Raw genomic sequence first — 12,432 nt, 5'->3', positions numbered from 1 at the left:
CGGCTGAGTATAACTCTAGGACCAGGAATATAGAGCGTGGCCTGACCCTGTGTTCTGCACTGTCTGACTTACTGGAACAAATGTCACTGCGTACTATCATGCATGTGGAAGCATGATCAGAAAAGACACAACTGAATCTAGGGAAAAAACAAATTTTCACTTTAAAAAGTGTGTGTGTGTGTGTGTGTGTGTGTGTGCACGCACATGTGTGTGCATGTATGTGTGTACAACCATTTCAGAAAGAGGTGAAAACCTGGCAGCTTCCTATATAACTTTCCAACATGATTGGTTTCTTTGTTTAACTGAATTGGAAATTTTTTTGTTGTTGTTTTGAGACAGGATCTTGAGATATATAGACCTGGCTGTCCTAAAACTTCCTATTTCGAGCAGACTGGCCTCAAATTCACAGAGATCTTCCTGCCTCGGGCCTCAGCCTCGTGAATGTTCGGATTAAAGGTGTGTGCCACCACCTCCCAGCAAGTCAGCGTTCTTGATGAGCAGGACGAGGCTATCTTAAGGTAGTTGTTACCAAGCCTCTATCACCAGCCAACCCTAACTGCCCTTCACAGAAATGTTGAGAAATGAAGGCTACTTACAGAACCTCCAAACAGTCAATCAAACACTGTAACATTTTTCAAATTTTATTTTAAAAATTAATGTATTTTTAAAAACTAGACTGTCAAAGAAATCCAGAGAGAGATAGAACTCTGTTATGAGAGTCAGAAGACGGGATGATGTTGGTAAAGGCAGAGTGAAGGCGTGTCTGCTGGGGTGTGAACAGTGGTGGGAGATGCACCGGCTTCTGCATATCCACCCGCATATCCACTAGACAGCCGCAAGGGAGCTGCTCACGGCCTAACTGCTCACACCTACTCTGACCCTGTTTACCACCGACACCTGTTCCTCCCCACTGCAACACTGAGTAAAGGTGCCAACACCTGCCAAGTGGAGCAGGCTACAACCAAAGTTTAGCTTCCTTAATGTAGCCTACGTGCCATTCCTCCGGGAAGCCTCTGGCTTTTTGTTTATTTTGTTTTTGTTTTTTTAAGACAGAATTTCTTGGCTGTCCTGGAACTCACTCTATAGACCAAGCTGGCCTCGAATGCACAGAGATCCACCTGCCTCTGTCTCCCGAGTGCTGGCATCAAAGGCGTGCGCCACCAGCACCCCACTAAGCCTCTGGATTCTTAAGCCCGCTTACAGCAGATCCAATACCGCATTTCAGCTGAGCATTCTGCCATGTTTCCTTATTACTCTGCCCATTACCTCACTGCCAAGGCCATCATCACAGCGGAGAATCCATTGCTGCTAAATGTTTAGAATGCCTACTGTAATCAATACCAGGTCAATGCTAAATCTTAACATTCTAGTGGTAGAAGTCAGGACTCAGGTACCATACTATAATTACTACTGACACAGACGAATCCATATTTCCTTTTAAATGTAAATGCTATGAAGTCTTATCAAGGCAGACTGTAAGTTCTGAGTTCATAAAGACTATCTCTGGTGGCTGACTCTTCCATCTTCAGATAAACTTCTCGCCTCCAGCCCCACCAAATTAGGCAGAAAAAAGAAGCACTTTTACTGAGTAAATGAATGAATGCATTTTATCTACATAGGCCTCTACTTAATCCCTTCACGCACACACTGGGCGGCTCCATGTCAGGCCGTGATCTCTCCATCCAGCCTCTTCACGAGGCTCTCAGCATCTCTGATGGTCTCTGCATCACTCCCCACTTGTCCTCCTGCTCCTCCTGGAGAATGACCTGCTTCCCTGTCTTCCTGCCTTTACCCCTGGCTAGAGCAGTGTTTCACTAGACGGCCACAGGCCTGCTCCTCTGTCTCTTAGGTCTCGGTATAAGAAAAGCAGCCTCAGAGCGAGCCTCCCTTTAGGCTCTTTTAAAAGGCCCTGTCCGGGCTGGAGAGATGGCTCAGCGGTTAGGAGTACGACCTGCTCTTCCAAAGGTCCTGAGTTCAATTCCCAGCAACCACATGGTGGCTCACAACCATCTGTAAGGGGGTCTGGTGCCCTCTTCTGGCCTGCAGGCATACCCGCAGACAGAATATTGTATACATAATAAATAAATAAATAAATATTTTTTAAAAAATAAATAAATAAAAGGCCTCCGTCCATGCCACCATGTTTGGCAGCTACACTTGCTCCCAGCAGATCGTCAGCCATATTGGATCACTTCTCGTTGATTCATTCCTTGTCTTCCTTCCCACACTGCACCCCGTGAGACCGGAACTTACGTGCATGTTGCCCATTTCTCTCTAGTCTCTTAAACAGTCTCTGGTACCTAGCGCACTCCATAAATGACTGGGAGTCTGGCTGGCTGACTGAATAAAGGGACCCTTCGAGAACCAGCTGGCTCTCCTGGGTTCTGATCCTCCTAAGAAAGCTCTTGTCTCTGCACTGCGCTCTCCCTTCCCTGTCTTCCTCACGGCACTCCAGTGTCCCTTCCGCTCTGATCACACACACCTAGGTGGCAATGATGCATCCCCATGCCCAGAACAGTGACTGACAGCACATGACAGGTGCCCAGTAAACATCTGCTTAGTAAAGAAATGAAAAACCCAAAGTCAGCATGGTGGCACACATCTGTCACCCAGTGCCAGTGAGGCAGAGGCAATAGGAGCATTCTGGCTATACAGTGAAGACAATGCTGGGCTATATTAGACCCTAACTAGAAAGAGAGAGGGGGAGAAAGGACGGCAGGAAGGAAAAAGGGAGGGAGAGAAGGTGGTCAGGTGGACCAAAAATCTACCTGGCCTTTCCTAAATTTTCTGGCTTCTAACTCTGGATTACTGTAAGAAAACCCCGTCTACGCAAATCACACAAGAGAATATAAACAAAATGTCCACAACTTTACATTTTAAATGTTGCTTTGTAAGTTGGAGTTTATCCTGCCTGCCCTGCTCCCGCTTTTCCCTCCTATGTTTTAAGTCCCCAATTTATAACACAGACTTCGGTGAGGGCTGAGGGAGACTCTCACAAACTAGAGGTGCCAAACTTCTTATTTTATTTTTATTTTTTGGTTTTTCGAGACAGAGTTTCTCTGTGGCTTTGGAGCCTGTCCTGGAACTAGCTCTTGTAGACCAGGCTGGTCTCGAACTCACAGAGATCCGCCTGCCTCTGCCTCCCGAGTGCTGGGATTAAAGGCGTGCGCCACCACCGCCCGGCGTGCCAAACTTCTAAAACTACATTCAGCAAACAAAGAGCCCCATGCTACTTGGCTAATTGACCCAGCTAGTTACACTTGAACTTAAGTGATTTGAACTTAATGTCATTTGTTTATCACACCAATCACAACACACAGGATGAGCCAAAGCCATCAGGAAGAAGGAAAACCTAAAGCTGCTTACTTACTTGCTCTGTTGGAAACAGAGTATTGATGTACTCAACAGCATTGAAGTCAGCTTGATCAAGAGGATCCTGGCTTGGAAATACCTACATAATAACAGAAGGTTATTGATTAAAACATCGTGTTGGACACCACAGATAAGCACAGGCCTATTTGGGCTTTTTTCGTTTTGGTTTTTGTTCCAATTAGAAGGAACAGGACCAGCAAGATGACTCAGGAGCAAAGGTATAGTCAAGCAAGCCTAGCAACCAGAGCTGGATCCCCAGAATCCAACTTCACAAAGTTGTCCTCTGACCTCCACATAAATGCTATGACATGAGCACCCACACATCACATCATGTACACACAGAGAATACTACTAAAGCAAGGGAATAAAATTATCAAAATGGGGGATTCAAAATTCAATCTTTATATTAGTAGGTTCTTGAAGACAAAACAAAAACAAAAAAAAATTCAACTTTTTTTTTAATATTTATTTATTTATTATGTATACAATATTCTGTGTATGTGTGTATGTGTGTATGTCTACAGGCCAGAGGAGGGCACCAGACCCCATTACAGATGGTTGTGAGCCACCATGTGGTTGCTGGGAATTGAACTCAGGACCTTTGGAAGAGCAGGCAATGCTCTTAACCTCTGAGCCATCTCTCCAGCCCCTCAACTTTTTTTTAATTTGATTTTTCAAGACAGTTTCTCTGTAGCTTTGGAGTCTGTCCTGGAACTTGCTCTGTAGACCAGGCTGGCCTCAAACTCACAGAGATTCACCTGTGTGCTGGGATTCCTGAGTGCTGGGATTAAAGGCGAGCACCACCACTGCCTGGACCAGAAATTCCAACTTTTTCATTTTATAATGCTTCACATACAATGGATACTCAAGAAAATATGGGACACAGGAATTGAGGAAACGAGAGAGGAAAGCCAGAAGAAGACATGGCCAAGGAGCATCAAGCAGTGCCGGCAACCGTCAGAAGCAAGAAGAGCCAACGCAAGCATCTTTCTGTCTTCAGAGTGAGTACAGGCCTGCAGATGCTGTTTGTTGACAGTGTTTGTTGTTTTGGTCTTTGAGAGATGAACTATGTAGTTCAGGCTATCCTGCAACTCATTATAAGACCCAGGCTGGCCTTGAACTGGTCCTCCTTCCTGCCTTAGCCTCCCAAATGCCTGAATTACAGGGGTATGCTAGAATGCCTGGCTACTGCTAATATTTTTGATTCAAGATTTTAGACTTCCAAAACTGCAACAGGAAAAAAAAAAAGAAATCTATATACAGTTTTATGTCAGAAGAAACCAGTTCTGGGATGAGGACACGATGATTTCATTTAACACCTGCAGTGCTAGGTATACACACTAAAGACTGCAATGTCAGCCCTCCCACAGTAGAGGACACAGAAACCCTCGTCTGGGCAGTCACAGTCACGTGAGTGAAGTTTCACCATTCTCTATTTTCTTATTTACGTCTGTGCAGTCACATGTTGTGTCATAAAGCCTGCAGCCCAAGCAAGGGGCATTCAGGCAGTCAAGGTCACCGTCAGTTACACAGCAAGTCTGAGTAGCCTGAGTTATAGGAGACGCTGGCTCAAAAAAATTAAAAAAGGAAGAAAGACAGAAAAGAAAGAAAAACTCTCTTTTAATATAACTCTGGTGAAATGTTGTCTACCCAGAGGCCCCAGGTTCACTCCCCAATACTGCAAAAAAGAAAAAAAAAATGTGGGACCTCTACACACAAAAACAATATGTATGGGGGCTGGAGAGATGGCTCGGTGGTTATAAGAGCACTGGCTGCTCTTCCAGAGGATCTGAGTTCAATTCCCAGCAACCACATGGTGGCTCACAACCATCTGTAATGAGATCTGGCGCCCTCCTCTGGCATATGGGCATACATGGAGACAAAATATTATACACATAATAAATAAATAAATCTTAAAAAAATAAAAAACCAATATGTATGTGCATATATATGTATATATTGTGGTGCTGGGGACCAAGCCCCCATGCCTCATCTGTGCTAGGCAATCCTCTACCAATTAAGCTACAGCCTCAGCTTGCCCTGAGGAATCTTTATGCTTCAGATAGCATCAAAAGATGGAGAACTGGCATTCAGGTTAGCAAAAGAAAACCATTTTCTAAGAAATATAACTAAGTCTCCTCTTTTCACAACTTGAAAAACAGGTAACAGGTGGGTTATAAAAGGCTGGGGCATGGTGTAAGCCTGCCATTGAGAGGTGGTGAGTGTGTGCCCATGTACCAGAGTGCTGGGAGGACCAGAACTCAAGGTCAATCAGCTGGACAGAGAGTGAAGGCTACAGAAGACTGTTTCCAGCACAGTATGTGGGGGCAGAGACTGGCAAGATTATCTCAGCAGGTAAAACCATTTACTCCAAGCTTGAGGACCTGAGCTCAGTTCCTAGATCCCACGTGTTGCAGAAGAGAACTGACTGCACTCCTGCAAGGTATCCTCTGACCTCCACGAGCACTCTGGTGCAGACATACACACACACACACACACACACATACACACACACACACACACACACACACACACACTCCTGCAAGGTATCCTCTGACCTCCACGAGCACTCTGGTACAGACATACACACACACATACACACACACACACACACACACACTCCTGCAAGGTATCCTCTGACCTCCACGAGCACTCTGGTGCAGACATACACACACACACATATACACACACACACACACACACTCCTGCAAGGTATCCTCTGACCTCCACGAGCACTCTGGTGCAGACACACACACACACACACACACATACATATACACACACACACACACACACACTCCTGCAAGGTATCCTCTGACCTCCACGAGCACTCTGGTGCAGACATACACACACACACACACATACACACATACATACACACACACATACACACACACACACACACACACACACTCCTGCAAGGTATCCTCTGACCTCCATGAGCACTCTGGTGCAGACATACACACACACACACACACACACACACACTCCTGCAAGGTATCCTCTGACCTCCACGAGTACTCTGGTGCAGACATACACACACACACACACACACACACATATACACATACACACACACACACACACACACTCCTGCAAGGTATCCTCTGACCTCCACGAGCACTCTGTGGTGCAGACGTACACACACACGTACACACACACACACACACACACACACACTCCTGCAAGGTATCCTCTGACCTCCACGAGCACTCTGTGATGCAGACGTACACACACACACACACACACAGAAATATGACAATCAAAAAACAAACAACAATAACAATAAAAACAACAGAAAAGTCAGTGATCCCCTGGGTACCGAATTCTACCAGCTCAAGACATATAAAACTCTGTAAAGCAACCTTCAGAGGAACAATTATGAAAGGTTAAAGAATCATGGCTAGGTGGTGATGGCACGCACCTGTGAGTTTGAGGCCAACCTGGTCTACACAGTGAGTTGTAGGGCAGCCAGGGGTACACAGAGAAACTCTGTCTCAAAAATAAAAACAAAAACAAACAAAAAAGAATCAGAGAGATGGCTCAAAGTTAAGAGCACTTGCTGCTCTTGAAGAAGACTTGGATTCCATTCCTAGAACCACACAATAGCTACTGGCAATTGTCTGTAACTCCTGTCCCAGGGAATCTGATGCCATCTGTGATGCACATAAACTCACTCAGGCTCACATATATACACAAAATAGTAAATAAGTAATTGTTTTGATTTAAGAATAAAAATGAACAAATCAAAAAGTCTTGCTAAGAAAGGAATTAATGACTTCCATGCGGAGGCAAAGTCAGTGAGAGATGAAGCTTAGCATTTTCACTTCCATACTGTACACCTATGGTGGGAATACACCACGCGTACATGTGATTACACAATTAATTAAATGCCCTTGGCAGAGGGAGTGCTGTGAACAGCGCCCGCCATTGTGAGGGGTATGAGGAAGTAAATGAATTATCCACTTCCTCTAACTACTCCCAGTTTCTTCATTCCTCTCTTCCTGTCCCTGGGTGTCATCCCAGGTATTAATAGATTTCACACAACACTGTCCTTGACTTAAGCTCCTTCATCCAGTGACACTTATAAAGAGAATGCCTGGCCCCAGTTTTGGCAGAGAAAGCACCAGACTTATCAGACGACCTGTATTTAGACACTATTTCATGGGTCGTTTAGAGGATTTCAAGAAGAACATAGCTGTGGTGGTACTCATTTTATGCAATGCTTCTGGAACTCACCCCCAGGTAAAATGTGATTCTGTTATATCAACCCTCAACTTGATACTCTTTATAATAATGCTACTGTTTAACTAGTTGCAGGATTTTTAGGATTTTGAACAATTAAAAGTAAGGAAAAAAATCTAAATTCATCTTGACATCAAGCGTTTGCTGACTAAACCTTGAAAACGTGAGACTAGAAAATGTAGCCGGGCAGGGGTAGCACATGCCTTTAACAAACACTCAGGAGGCAGAGGTAGGCAGCTATCTGAATTCTGAGTTTGAGGCCAGCCTGGTCTACAGAGTGAGTTCCAGGACAGCCAGGGCTACACAGAAAATTCCTGTCTTGGAAATCAAAAAAATAAGAAATAAAAAATAAATGTATCATAAATGATAATAACGTGATATTCTGATAGTTCCAGTTCAAACAGTAACTGACTGATGTAATGATCTGTTCTGTCTCTTAAGAGACAAGCCACTCCCACTCCCTCCCCTGTCTGCTGAAACAGGCTGATCTTCAGCTTTCAGTTGAGTTCCCTCTCTTTTCCATCTCCCTCTCGAAAAGGCAGCTTCTGTCTCCCCCCCTCCCTCTCTCTCCTCTTCTCCCCTTCTCCCTCGTCCCTTCCGTACTTCCATAACCCACTGAATAAATATTCAACCTTACTCTGCATGGCATGCCTATCCATGTCTCTGTTTCTCGCCCACCGCCGCCACCATTCTGTCTCCTTGCCCTGGATCAGCCACCACTCTGGGGTCTGCAGCTGTCCCTGCCTGGGACTGGCTGCTCTCAGGGCTTGCTGCCTGCTGCCACATGGCCTGCTGTCACCAACTGGGGACCTGCAGCATTTTTATTAATCCATTTCAATTGTACTGTTTCTGCCATCAGAGCCCAGGACGTCTAAAGCACGACTGGAATGTTGAAGGAAGCAGGTGCTGCAGGAGCATGGTCCCAGCACCCCAATTTTACCCAATGGGATATCATCCTTGGGATGTAAAGATGTGGTTTATAGGAGGAAGACCAGCATCACCCAGAGCACATACAGTGAATCTGTAAGTGGACAATATAAGTGCCACAGTATTTAGTACAGTGGCAGACTACTGAACTAAAGGTTTATTATTATTATTATTATTATTAATGGTCCACCAAGCAAGTTCCAGGACAGCCAGGACTACACACAGAGAAACCCTGCCTTGGAAAAAAACAAAGAAAAAGCATTAATTGTCCATATATACTAATTAGTGGTGTAGAATTAATATGTTATTGGGCAAACTTCCCGACAGTCATTAAGTGGGGCATACTCTTCCCTTTCTTTCTTTTCCACCAGTACTGGGATTGAACCTAGATCCTGGGGCACATGACACAAGCGCTCAGAGATATGTTATGCACTGAGCCATAGCCCTAACTCCTAATGTGCCTTTTTTCTATCATAACCCCATGACAATTCCTTTAAGGAAGATCTTTCCCCCTTTATCAAGAACAAAACCTATATGGGGCCTAAACAATTATTTCTAATATCTTTACCATATATTTTAATATACTGAACAAGGAGATTTAGTCAACAAGTCTTCTAAGGAAGAAAGGACTCTTAGAAATATTCTCCAATGTAAGCCAAATAGCAGATATTCTTAACCTTTTGACATTTTTACTGTATTTATGTGTGTGTGGCCTATGTATGTTGGGGTATGGGGGTGCACAACAGGGGTGACTGACGGACACATGTTCTCTCCCTCTACTCTGGGGTTCCTGGAGGACAGACTCAGGCTATCGGGCCTGGTGACAAAGTGCCTCTACCCACTGAACCATATCGCTGGCCCTCAACCTTTTAATTATGGTAAAGGTCTGTCTTCGCTTGCTTTCCCATTGCTGTGATAACACACCATGACCAAAAGCAACTTGGGGAAAAAAAGTTTATTTGCCTTACAAGTTACAGTGCATCTCAGCAGAAACCATAAGGAACGCTGCTTCTGGCTTGCTCAGCTTGCTTTTCTATACAGCCTAGGCCCAGCTGCCCAGGGGTAGTATCTCGCACGGCGGGCTGGGCCATTCTACATTATCAATCAAGGTAATGCCCACTGACCTGCCCATGGGCCAATCCGATGGAGGTAATTCCTCAACTGAGGCTTCCTCTTCCCAGATAACTCCAGCGTGTGCCTCTCTCGTTCGCTCGCTCGCTCTCTCTTTCACACACACACACACACACACACACACACACACACACCCCACACCACCCCATTCTGCCATTTTCTTCTGGAATGAAAGTCTCCTGCTAACAATTCCAAACCACTGCAAGGGCTTGAGAAAAGAGAGGAGCACTAGTCTGGAAAATGGATGAGGTCTCACAATCTCCCACAGCCTGAATTATCCTGTCACGCAGTTTCTCCTAAGTTCATCCTTGTCAAAGGCCCAAACCCGGCAGAGCGTGACAACCTGAGCCTAGAGAGGACGCGTTCGATTTATGAGCTGAGAAACCCGTTCCCACCTCCACCAAAATCCAGACCCCTCTGCGCGCTGGGCTGCCAACTTTCCAACCTAGGAGGGTGGGTTCCGTCCGGACCCAAAGCCACTCGGTCCTCCAGAGCTCCCTCCGAGGGGGTGGAGCGCTCACCTGCTCGATGGCTAGTTGCACCTCAGGCGTGAGCTGCAGCACGGCCTCCAGCTCCTCCACGAACTCCAGTTCCTCCTCCTCCATCATCCCGCTGCTCAGCCCCGACGGCCCGCTTCAACCCTGCTCCTGCGCTGTCACCAGGTACTGTCAGCAGGACCCCAGACCTGCAACCCACCAGGTACAGCGCCCGAGAAAGCCGCTACTCCTTCAGCTAGCCGGGCACTTCCGGAGAGCCGGCACTTCCGGGAACCGGGGGACTCTGGGATAGCGGAGGACTGACCTCTGGAGGCATGGCTGTCAAATCCCAGGATTATTCCCAGACAGCCCTTAACCACAGGTTCCTGGTCGCCCGTTGCCGGTCCTTCCACCGGTGGAGGCCTTTTCCACCTCACCCAGGGCTCGTCCCCCGCCTCCACCGGCGCCTCTGCGTCGTGGGAGCGCCCCAGAGAGCCGCAGCCCGAGCAATGTCGCGACTGATGGATGGGCAGCAAGCCCCGCGGGCCACGAAACCAGCTTGCCACCCGCTCGCTGGGCCCCCTTGGTAAGGGACAGTATGTGTCCCCTGCCATCGGGAGTGAAATGACCCTAGCTGGTAAGTGGCAGCGTTACCAAGGACATTTGAAGGTTGGGAGAGCGCCTGCTCCTTAGATAAGGATCCACTGGGCAGAGTTGTGGGTGGGGGTTGGGGGGGACAAAGCGACCCAACACTGGGAATTGTTTTTTTGAGACTGAATAATGTCTGGGCTACATGTACATCCGTGTTTACACTCTTGATAAGCCTATGATCTTGAACAAAGTACTCCCATCTGCCCTGCTTACCGCCACGTTAGGTGGGGTGAGGTGAGCATTAACTATTGGAAGTATTATGCAAATTGAAGCTAGTAGTACAGGAAATGTTAGGATGTCTAACCTTGTACATCACAAAGAGAGGAGCCAGATCACCCTGTGGAACCACTTTTCCAGCAGCCTCTGGAACAATGAGGGAGTTGCAGCCAAGGGAAGGTTGCCTTGCCAGTTCAACATTGTGAAACCCTGATGGAAGGAGTCTCTGGCCCTGTTTGAACTTCTATTATTTTTCGAAATTGCTTTAGGAATATATATAATTGCTTTTTTCATTAAAAAAAAGTTGAAGTGTTTGGATGGAACTTGATTGTAATTTTAGTTTGCAAAAAAAATTTTGTGTAAGCAATATAATTTTTAGCACAAAGAAATGCTTAAAAATATACATTGCAGGAGGAGAGTGGGGAGGTCAGTGAGATGTCTCAGCCAGTAGAGCACTTGTCCCCAACCGCCATGCTTGAATTCTTCCTGGAACCCACATGTGGAAAGAGTCCTGACTCTCGCATGTTGTCCTCTGACCTCCATGCATTTGGCACACACATATATTATTGACTCATAAAATTATGGTTTTGAAAATTATTTAATGACATAGGAATGTACACAAAATGTGTTTCAGAAAGTAGAATATATATATATGTATGTATGTATGTATGTATGTATTGGTTTTTCGAGACAGAGTTTCCCTGTAGTTTCTAGAGCCTGTCCTGGAATTAGCTCTTGTAGACCAGGCTGGCCTTGAACTCACAGATCCGCTTGCCTCTGCCTCCCGAGTGCTGGGATTAAAGGTGTGCGCCACCACCACCCGGCCTAGATTATATATTTCTGAGAGCAAAATTGGCTGTGTTTGATGGCACTAGCCTATAATCCCAGATGGATGAAGGTGGAGGCTTAGGACAAGGAGTGAGTTCGAGGCCAGCCTGGGTTACGTGAGACCCTGTCTCAAACAAAAGTCAATGACAAATATTTTTTTCTGCATTTCTCCACATGTCTACAATGAACATAGTATTATCAGAAATTTTAGGTGCCAGCTTTTATTATCAGAAAATATAGGTGCCACCTGGCTGTGGTAGCACATGCCTGTAAATACTCTGAAAACTGAAGTAGGAAGACGGAGTTTCAGGCCAGCTGGACTATGTGGCGAAACTGTGTCTCAAAATTCAAAAATAGCTGGGTGGTGGTGGCACACACCTTTAATCCCAGTACTCGGGAGGCAGAGACAAGCAGATCTCTGTGAATTTGAGGCCAGCCTAGTCTACAGAGCAAGTTCTGGGACAGGTTCCAAAGTTATAGAGAAACCCTGTCTCGGAAAAAAAACAATAACAACAACAACAAAATCAAAAACAAAGACTGGAGAGATGGCTCAGCAGTTAAAGATGCTTTCTGTTCCTCCAGAGGA

The 12,432-nt window shown here is 45.9% G+C and overlaps 1 protein-coding gene across 1 annotated transcript in view; it reads right to left on the bottom strand.

Moving 5' to 3' along the window:
- Vps53 (VPS53 subunit of GARP complex) overlaps positions 1 to 10,330 on the bottom strand; it is a 136,047-nt gene extending 125,717 nt beyond the window's left edge. The window contains exons 1-2 of the mRNA XM_038327391.2: positions 10,197 to 10,330; positions 3,371 to 3,451 (exon numbers count right to left, since the gene is read on the bottom strand). Of these exons, the coding sequence (XP_038183319.1) occupies positions 3,371 to 3,451; positions 10,197 to 10,283 (168 nt within the window). The 5' untranslated portion in view covers positions 10,284 to 10,330. The remainder of the gene's footprint in view (positions 1 to 3,370; positions 3,452 to 10,196) is intronic.
- Positions 10,331 to 12,432: the final 2,102 nt, after the last annotated feature.

This window comes from Arvicola amphibius, chromosome 4 (assembly GCF_903992535.2).
Source record: "Arvicola amphibius chromosome 4, mArvAmp1.2, whole genome shotgun sequence".
Classification (NCBI taxonomy): Eukaryota; Metazoa; Chordata; class Mammalia; order Rodentia; family Cricetidae; genus Arvicola; species Arvicola amphibius.
The sequence above is the reverse complement of the archived record's forward strand: the minus strand, read 5'-3'. Positions and strand labels throughout refer to the sequence as shown.